This window comes from Ixodes scapularis, unplaced genomic scaffold (genome assembly GCF_016920785.2).
Source record: "Ixodes scapularis isolate PalLabHiFi unplaced genomic scaffold, ASM1692078v2 ptg000597l_1___fragment_1__unscaffolded, whole genome shotgun sequence".
Taxonomy (NCBI): Eukaryota; Metazoa; Arthropoda; class Arachnida; order Ixodida; family Ixodidae; genus Ixodes; species Ixodes scapularis.
Window position 1 is genome coordinate 221,131 of NW_024610006.1, and position 10,239 is coordinate 231,369.

The 10,239-nt window shown below is 49.6% G+C and overlaps 1 protein-coding gene across 1 annotated transcript; it reads left to right on the plus strand.

Annotated features, from left to right (window-relative positions):
• The first annotated feature begins 8,797 nt into the window (after window positions 1–8,797).
• Window positions 8,798–9,706, plus strand: LOC121834175 (Fanconi anemia group J protein homolog). Its single transcript, XM_042287916.1, has one exon. It carries the CDS (start codon window positions 8,798–8,800, stop codon window positions 9,704–9,706), a length of 909 nt encoding a protein of 302 aa, XP_042143850.1.
• The last annotated feature ends 533 nt before the right edge of the window (window positions 9,707–10,239 follow it).

Here is a 10,239-nt window from a genome sequence, read left to right on the forward strand (position 1 = left end):
GAGTGCTGCTTTTTAGCTTTGTAGGAAAATCCCACAAGGTTTTCTAGTACCTTCGCAACAACAAAAGGTGACAGCTTTGCAACAGGTTTTTGTTCATCAAGTGAATGAACAACAAAAAACTTCGAAAATGTTTCTCCTTCAGAATCTTTGTCGATGGTCTTGGGTTCAAGACAACGCCTTTTAAAGGCTTGCCCTGAACGAGGTTTGGAAAAGGGGGGCGCCATAGGAGGGCAAAGAGTGTTCAGAACCTGTGGTGTGCCGCCCACCACGGAGCCCAACGAGGGAATAGTTAACGGACCATAACAAAAAGGGCTTTGCTGGAACCGTTAGACTATTAGCACTGCCCAGGTACTATAACCAAGTGTGGTTTTGGACAAGGGGTCTGTCGCCACCCAAGGTTAGCCCTTGCCGCCAAAGGAGTTGAAAAAGGAAAGAAGAGAAATGAGAAGAGTGAAAAGAAGGAGAAGACAAAGGGAAAAGAAGGGAGGGGATAGTAGAAGTGGCGACTGACTGAATCATCCTGGTCGGGCCAAGCCAGGACACCCGTCTACGGGAAGCGGGGGCCGAAGTGGTGTATTGCCTCACCCGGGGGGCCCCGAAGGGTCCAAACCTACCCCGGGTTCGACTCAACCACCAGGATGCCCTTTTCCCCGGACACGGGAAAGCCACGCACAGCCAGACGTGGGCGGGCGAACCCGCATGGCTCGGGGTCCGTGGAGACGCCACTCTCCAAACACCTGCTTTCACAGGTGCCCCCTGCGGGGAAAGGGGTTCAGTCTTTTTACCTTGGAAACAGATGGTCCAACCATTGCACAGCCTACAAACGATTCAGTTTTAGTACCATCTGTATAAAAGCTTGTGTAGTGCTGATAGTGGCTCTGTAGTTCGAAGAACTCTTGCCTCAGCACTTCGTCCGGAGTGTCTTTCTTGCTGTGTTTTGTCAGTGTAAAGTCACAATGGACGAGGGAGTAATCCCAAGGAGCTACAGTGTTTCTGTGCTGTGTCACGCAGGGTTTGGGCTCCAGACCAAAGAGTTCTGCTGCTGTAGTATTTCTCAAGGCAAAAGGAGGAACAAAACTTGGCTTATTTTGGAAAGTCCTTTGAAACCTAATTTTTACCACAGAATCATGAGCAGGATGGAGAGGAACAGACCTTACTCGGAGTGAATACATAAATCCTAGAGCAAAGCGTCTTTTCTCAAGAGAGACCTCATTGGCCTCCGCATAAAGGCTGGGAACCGGGGATGTGCGGAATGCTCCGATAGACAGCCGTAGCCCCTGATTATGAATAGGGTCTAACATCTTCAATACTGATGCTTTAGCTGAGCCATACACAAAGCTGCCATAATCTAGACGGGAGCGAACCACTGAACGATAAATGCGTAAAAGGCACAGTCTATCAGAACCCCAAGATTGATGAGACAATACTTTTAGGATATTAAGTGCTTTTGTGCATTTCAACTTCAACTGCTTAATGTGAGAAACAAAAGATAATTTTGAATCAAATAGAAGACCTAAAAACTTATGTTCACTCTTCACAGCTATAGGCAGTCCATAAATGGTTAATGAAGGATCTTGAAAAATTCCTCGCTAGCGAGAAAAGCATACACACACAGTTTTTTCTGTGGAAAACCTGAAACCGTTGGTATCAGCCCAGTTCGTCAATTTGTTGATTGCCAGTTGAACTCTCCTTTCACATATGGAGCGGTTACATGATGATACTGAAACTTGGATGTCATCAACATAAATAGAGTATTGAACTGAAGGAGGTATTACTCGGGCAATGGAGTTTTTTATAATGAAAAGAGTGACACTTAGTACACCACCCTGGGGCACACCATTTTCCTGTACAAAATCCCGAGAGAAAGTTGTTCCAAGTTTCACACGAAATGAGCGGCACTCTAAATAGCTTTTAATGATGCCGAACATGCTCCCGCAAATACCGATGTTGATGAGGTCTTGCAGGATTCCAAATCGCCAGGCAGTATCATAAGCCTTCTCCAGATCAAAGAACACAGAAAGGCAGTGCTGTTTGTTCACAAATGCCTCTCTCACGGCTGTCTCAAAGCGAACCAGGCGGTCCACTGTGGATCGTGCCGACCGAAAGCCGCATTGATACCTGTCTAGAATTTTGTGAGTTTCAAGATAATGCATAAGCCTTCTGTTAATTATTCGTTCCTGAGTTTTTGATAGACAGCTAGTCAATGCAATAGGCCTATAACTAGAAGCACTAGAAGGATCCTTTCCTGGTTTAAGCAAGGGTACTACAAAGGCCACCTTCCAAGAAGTTGGAAAGTGGCCTTCAGACCAAATTCTATTGAAAAGATATAAAATGAGTTGAACAGTTGAAGGATGAAGATGTTGTAGCATAATGTAATGAATTCCATCTGGGCCAGGTGCAGTCTGCTTAGAGGAATGAAGAACCATTTCAAGTTCATGCAACGTAAGTGGAGCATTATATGGGTCTTGATAGCCACTCGAACTATTTACTGACCTTTTTTCTACCTGTACTTTGTGTCGAAGGAAAGTAGGCGTGTAGTTCTTTGAGCTGGAAATGAACTCGAAGTGTTCGCCAAGAATGTCTGCCTGTTCTTCGAGGCTTTCAGGGCATATTCCATTTTTTGTCAAAAGAGGAATGGAAAAAGCATGGTAAGACCCATTTATTTTGTGGACTCGATCCCATACCTCCTTTGGTGTCGCCTGACTATTTATAGATGACGAATACTTCATCCAACAATGTCTTTTAGACAGCCTGCGAACAAATCGCGCAGAAGCCTTCATTTTCTTGAAAGTAACAAGGTTGCTCGGTGTAGGGTACCGCCTAAAAATGCCCCATGCTTTGTTTTGTTTCTTTTTAGCCTTTTGGCAATCTTCATTCCACCATGGCTTCGGTCGTTTGGGAAGGTGAGTGGATGTCATGGGTATTGCTATCATAGCAGCTTCCAATATGTGCTTTGTAATATGGTCTACTGCCTCTTCAATAGAAAGTTGATGGAGAGATGTAATAGCTAAAACAGAGGATTGTTTGAAAAGTGTCCAATTGGCTTTGTCAATCTTCCACCTAGGTGTCCGAGTTCGGACTGTAATAGGGCGATTGTGAAAATCTAAAATAATTGGAAAATGATCACTGCCATATGGATTAGGAATGACTTTCCATGTTAGAAAAGGAAATAATGTGGGATGCACAATTGAAAGATCAATTGATGTGAATGTACGTGTTCCTGATGAAAAATGTGTAGATTCTTTCGAGTTGAGCAAACATAATCCTGATGACAGTAAAAAACGTTCAATAAGTGCTCCTCGTGTATCTTTTCGTCCACTTCCCCAGAGAGGATTATGAGCATTAAAATCACCCACAAGCACAAAAGGAGAAGGAAGCTGATCACAAAGTAATTCAAGTTCCTCATACTTAAGCTGGTAGTTTGGAGGTATATATACTGAACAAATAGTAATCAATCGGTTAGTCAGTATACGGGTAGCAACGGCCTCTAGTTCAGTGTTTAAGGGTACTTCCAAACATGGTACAGAGCGTTGCAAAACGACAGCAGAACCTCCAGATGGATGGCTTGAATGCTGCCGATCTTTCCGAAACACTTGGAAATGCCTGAGGACATTTGTGTGACTCTCTTTTAGGTGAGTCTCTTGCAAACAGAGGGCAATGGGACTGTGTTCCTCTAGTATATCAGTAATATCATCATAGTTTGCAAGAAGACCTCGACAGTTCCATTGTAGAACAAGTGGAGACATTATTATGTAAAAGAGATGCAAGTATAAAAATACAATCAACTACTCTGGTCTTGGGATGACGTTCCCAGAGGAAACTACTTTGGAGGTATTACTGGTTTTTTCGTTTTTTTCTTTGTTTTAGAAATCTCCCATTCCATATCGTCCTGATCGGACGAAAGAGCGGAAGGCTCGGTGGCCTCGTCCCTCGCCTCCACCTCTTGAGACGAGGCTTGTTGTGTAGGTTTGGGCAAAGTCGAGGTACGGGGCCGGACTCCCCGGCCACGACCGCCCTCACTCAAAGGGGCAGCAGTGGAGGTGCTGGGCTGAACGTCGCCCAACTCCATCCGTCCCCGCCCCTCAGCTGTTGAAGGAGCGGCGTGATGCCGCTCCTTAGACGAGGCCCCCTCCCGTGAGTTGGGGCGAGACTCTCGCTCCTTCTCCCTGGGGGGACACCTTGGAGTGGAGACAGCTAGAGGGGCTCCCTGCCTGTCCCGTGGTCGAGAGGCAGCTGGTGCGCTTCCTCCAGAAACCAGGGGAAGCTGCTGCCACTGCTGGGGGGTTGGGGACTGAAGAGCCACTGCCAGGACCTCAGGAGAGACCTGAGTGGCCTTCGATTCTGTTCGCGGTGCTTGTCCCCTTTGCACCGCCTGCGCAAACGTTCCTTTTGCTAAAAAGGAATACCGTTGTTTTGCCTCTTGGTAGGTAATATTCTTTTGTGCTTTAAGGGTTAGGATTTCTTTTTCCCGCTTCCACTGTGGGCATGTTCTAGCATAAGCAGCATGGTTGCCTTGGCAGTTAACACAGTTGAGAGTATTCTCACAAATGTCAGCAACATGGTCGTTGCTGCCACACTTTGCACAAGTTTCACGGCCCCGACAGTTTCGCGAGCCATGCCCGAAGCGCTGACACCGGAAACACCTTTGTGGGTTGGGGATAAAAGGCCGGACTTTGCAGTGTAGGTAACCAGCTTTAACAGTCGTAGGAAGCGTATGCAGTTCAAAAGTCAGGATCAAATGCTTGGTTGGCTGCTCCTGCCCGTCTTTACGGATGGTGATCCGCTTGACGGCCACCACTGCCTGTTTCTGGAGTCCAGCCAGAATTTCATCCTCAGTGCAATCTATCAGATCAGGCTCAGAGATAACACCTCGAACACTATTCAGTGTCCGATGTGGGCTTACTTTTATCTGGTGTTCGCCTAGACATGTCTGTTTTAGAAGCGTCCTGCTTTGAACTTCTGTTTCAACCTCGACAAGAAGGTTACCAGAAAGCTTTTTCGCCTTGAAAGCTTTGCCAATAATGGCATCAAGACATTTTGAAACTAGAAAAAGCGAGAGCTTAGCCAGTGGCTTTTCTTCATCTAGAGCTTGAATGACAAAAAATCTTGGAAACTTTGGCGGTTCGGATGCTTTTTCGAAAGTAAGTACGGAGCAACCCCTTTTAGGGGAACGCGCCGTGTTTGGTTTGGAGGAGGGGGGAGCCATAAGAGGCGGAGAGTCTTCAGAACCTGTGGTGTGCCGCCCACCACGGAGCCCAACACGGGAATAGGTAACGCACCATAACAAACAGGGCTTTGCTGGAGACGTTACGCTACTAGCACTGCCCAGGTACTATACCCAAGTGTGGTTCTGGACAAGGAGTCTGTCGCCACCCAAGGTTAGCCCTTGCCGCCAAAGGAAATGAAAAAAGGAAAGAAGAGAAAATGAGAAGAGTGAAAAGAAGGAGAAGACAAAGGTAAAAGAAGGGAGGGGATAGTAGAAGTGGCGACTAGGCTGAATCATCCTGGCCGGGCCTTACCAGGACTCCCGTCTATGAGAAGCGGGGGCCGAAGCGGTGTATTGCCTTGCCCGGGGGGCCCCGGAGGGTCCAAACCTACCCCGGGCTCGGCTCAACCACCAGGATGCCCTTTTCCCCAGACACGGGAAAGCCACGCACAGCCATACGTGGGCGGGCGAACCCGCATGGCTCGGGGTCCGTGGAGACGCCACTCTCCAAACACCTGCTTTCACAGGTGCCCCCTGCGGGGACGCTCGACTCCTTCTCCATGGGCGTCCTTTCCTTAGGAGGAGGGGGAGGAGGAGGAGGAGTCGACGGCGACTCGTTCGTGCTATCCCGAAGAGACGGTCTAGCGTCGTCCGAAAGTCGTCTCTTGGTACCGACACCCCTCAGCTTCGAGTTGTAGCTGGAAATTAAAGACTCGACGCCGACATAGTCCAGACCGTTGTCGTAAAAGGTCTCGATCAGGCTGTCTACGTCGTAAAGGTCGGCGTCGTACAGCTTTTTTTCCTCGGTCTTCATGACCACCTCGACGCCGGCATCTTTAAGTCTGTCTCGCGTGTACACCGTGGCCAGGAACTTGCCGAGTAGATTGTTCTGATCTCTGTACATTCTGACGATGACGTGTTTTAAGGCTGGCACGGCCACCTTCTCGTGTTCGGCCTTGAGCTCGGCGGACCTCTTAAAGTGAAGAAGAAACGCGGTGTATTCGTTAATCACGTCGTTCATTCGGGTCACGTCGTTAAATAGACCAAGTATAACGTTGCGATACTTGGCCACGATGTAATCGTACGCGGCTTTCATTATCTCTCTGTCGGTCCTGTACCCCGTGTGCGCCCCGGCTCTATCGTACAATTCATTAATGTGCACTCGCAAATAGTCGTCCATCGACTTTTCGAGTCGTTCTTCAAACTGAGAAGGAGGCTTCTTGAGTATAACGTTATTCTTATTAGACATTGTTAGGTGTTTTGTATTAGTCCTGGACGTCAGCCGTAAACTTTGATGTTGTATTCGGAAAGAGCTCGGGTCACGTCATCTACAAAAAGCGTCTTGCGGTGTTGCATCTGGGCGTAGACGACGGCCTTTCCGACGACCTCGGTGACGAATCTATCGACCTCGAATTGCATGTTACCGTACACGTTCTCTGATATGCGATCGATCTCCATCTCCTTGGCCAATGGACGCAATTCGTTCTTACAGAGAACGTCGTCCACGGCAGTCGTTGGCTGTCGACTCTCCAATTGCTGCTGCTTCTTATTCTTGGCTACCGTCCTCTTTTGCCGGGTCACGTTGTTTGAGGCGTTTTTTATGCGCGCCATATTCTCACCATCCATTCCTCTAACGATATAAGCGGGAAACTTCAGTTTTTTATTTGAAATCGACGTTACAATCATGTTACGCGTATACTACGACAACCTGGCAAACACCATCGCGACCGGACTTCGAAATCCCGGCGACTCCAGCGTCTTTGTCGACTTTCTCTACGCCTTGGAGACTATGCACGCGGCGACGATCCTTCTCGTCGGCCGCCCCTTCATGACGGTAGGCGCAGCGCTGCATCGATTCCATAGCCGCACGAAAAACAGATAAAGACTCAACCTGTACGTCTACATGAGACTGGTTCGGACGGAAGTCTGGTACCTCAAGACGGCCTGTCGATACATCGACTTTCGCCTCTACCGCGACGACGCAAGCGCCCTCGGTTCGGTGATCTGCGACTACACGTACGAAAGCGGTCGAGTGTACGCGAACGCGACCGCCTTTCGCTACGAAGAGGTCAGCAAGATTCTGTGTCTGACTGACCGACTCTCTCACCTTCTTTGTGGTCTGCGTTCGCAAGTTGAGTTACCTGCTTGACATGCCTCCCGATCGAGTCGTTTGCAGCGTCGTCGAGCCACGCACCGTGAAAAACGCCAGAGTGCATCGAGATTTTATGAGCCTGTACGAGAGCGTAGATCCGAGGCACTTTAGAGTTTGCGATTACCTTGACTGGTTGTGTAGGTATCCTTTGTTTGGGCAATAAAAATTTAAAAAAAAACCGTGCACGTTGAGTTTTCGTCTCAATCTCCTCGCGTAAGCATGAGTAACGACGTAGATATGACCAAGGTCGAAGAAGAAGAAGAAGAAGAAGAAGAATGGATAGTGTTAGACGAATGGAACGATGGCGATGATGAAAAAGAGGAGGGAGAGATTACGGACGACGAGGTCAACCACTCCGCTCAGACTATTTATAGTTCCGAAGACGAGACGAACGATCGGTATAATCGTTTCAAAAACGAACGTTGGCGGGTATGGAAGAGGCGCCCCGCTACCGGCTCGTACTACCGGGCGACCGGATACCTTACCCCGTACAAGTGGACGTCTTTGAAACAATGTTGCGCGGATTCGGAGAAAAAGCCAACGTCATGATAGAAGCTCCTACCGGATCGGGCAAGACAATGGCCATGCTCGGAGCCGTTCGCGAATGGATAACGACACGACCCAGCGGCAAAATCTACCTCTGCTCTAGAACGCACCAACAGCTCGACCAAATGGTAGCGGTGGCCAAGGCGTTCATCGGAGACGCCGCGCACATTTCTCGTCTCGTCGGCAAGGACCGAGTCTGCCTCTTGGAACGGGAAGTCCACAGCGGTAACGTGCCCCAACTCTGCAGTCAACACAGGGCCTCGTCAACGTGCCGATTCTACCGCAATTGGAAAGAGCAGCATGGACCAGAGACGCGTTTGCCCGACGTTAGGGACATCGAGGACTTGGTGGAGAGTTGTGCTGCAAAAGATATCTGCCCCTACTACGTCACCGAACAGTACTACGTAGCCAGGTCGAAAATAGTGCTGGCTCCCTACAACTACTTGATCGATCCCTTCGTCCGTAGCACGCTCAACATCAATCTCAGCGGCGCGATTCTGATCCTCGACGAGGCGCACAACATTGAAACGTTTTGTAGAGACGCCATGTCCCTACAAGTGTCCAGATCGCAGCTTCAGACGTACGCACGACGATTTTCTCGCTACGTCGAGCTTCGCGAATTCTTCGAGGGGCTCCTGGCCATGATGAACGACGTTGGATATGCGATTGTTCGCGGCGATGATCTCCTGGCCAAGACGAGACGCTACCTCAAGACGGACAACGTGAGCCTGGGTCAAGTCGTGAGTCCCTTAACGTCTCGACATCCTTTGTCCGACCGGTTAAACACCACGTTGATTGACCGCATCGTCACTCAGTTTTACTACCCCGAGATATTTGGTGCCCAAGGCTTTGCAATGTTTGTCGTCCAGGGTCGCGAGTCGCCAGAACTCAGGATGACCTGCATGGACTCGAGTTACGCCATGAAGTCTGTGTCGTCGTGCACGCACTCTATCGTCCTGGCCTCGGGGACTCTCAGTCCGATGTCGTCGTACGAAAAGGAATTGGGCGTCTTCTTTACTCACAAGGTGTCCGCCAAGGAACACGTCGTGTCCAAGCGTCACGTCTTTGTCCGTAGGATCTCGCATTCGCTCAAGGGTGACAAAGAGTTTTACATGAATTACAGCGCATGCCAGAACGAAGAGCTACTCAAGGCCGTAGGTTCCGTCGTCTACGAGTCGACCAAGATCCTGAAGAAAAATGTCGGCGAAACAAAGGCTGGCGTCCTGTGCTTCTTCCCTTCTTACAAGCTACTTCAGACCTGTCGAGACGTGTGGCGCAAAGTGCCTCTATGGGCCAAGTTGGTCAAGTTGGTCGGCGGGCATCTGTTTCTGGAAGATTCTGAAAACTCGGACCTCTTGTTCGATAGGTACAAGACTGCGTTGATTGACGGAGAGCCCGGCACGGTGGCCCTGTTTCTAGTCGTGCACAGAGGCAAAATGAGCGAAGGCGTCGACTTCTCCGATTCGCTGGCTCGACTCGTCGTATCCGTGGGGTTACCCTATCCGTCGTATCACAGTCCGGACGTAAAGGTCAAGGTCGAGTTTAACCGCAGCAGGGGCGGAGACGGGGACGAATGGTATAAAACGCAGGCGATGCGAGCGGTTAACCAGTCCGTGGGACGCTGCGTACGTCACGTGAACGACTGGGGGGCCGTCCTATTGCTCGACAGTAGGTATTTTAGACCCGACGTTTGGAGCGATTTACCGCATTGGGTCCAGGTCTGCGAAGACGAGTCGTCCACCTTCAAAGACACGAAGAAATCTTTGCTCGAGCTAAACTCGTTTTTGAACGGTCGTCTATGAAAATGCACATCCTCAGTTTGCACACGTATCTGCGCGAACACAGATACACGGCTAGCCGACAGGGCTACGCTTACTGGTATTGCACGATTCGCGACGCAACTATTGCTCCTACACCAGCTGCTTCGGTCAACAGCGATCCCGTTTCGACCGACCAGGCTCCAACACGAGTCGCTACTGTTCCATCGGACAAGCGGGGACCGTCCGACAAGCCTATACTCGAATCGTGCACGTGCGAGACTGCTCCTACACCAGCTGCTTCGGTCAACAGCGATCCCGTTTCGGCCGACCAGGCTCCAGTACGAGTCGCTACTCTTCCACTGGACAAGCGGGGACTGTCTGACAAGACTATACTCGAATGGTGCGTGATTGAATACGCCAATACTCTACCGTCGGTAGAAGAATTTCAAACGAGATACAACCTGTGGACTGGTGGAAGGGACAAGTTCGACGCAGGAGTGTTGAAAAACTTTATGACTGCGCCGATACCTCCCTCTTCGGACGAATATGACACCTACGTTAGAGAAGTGGAGATT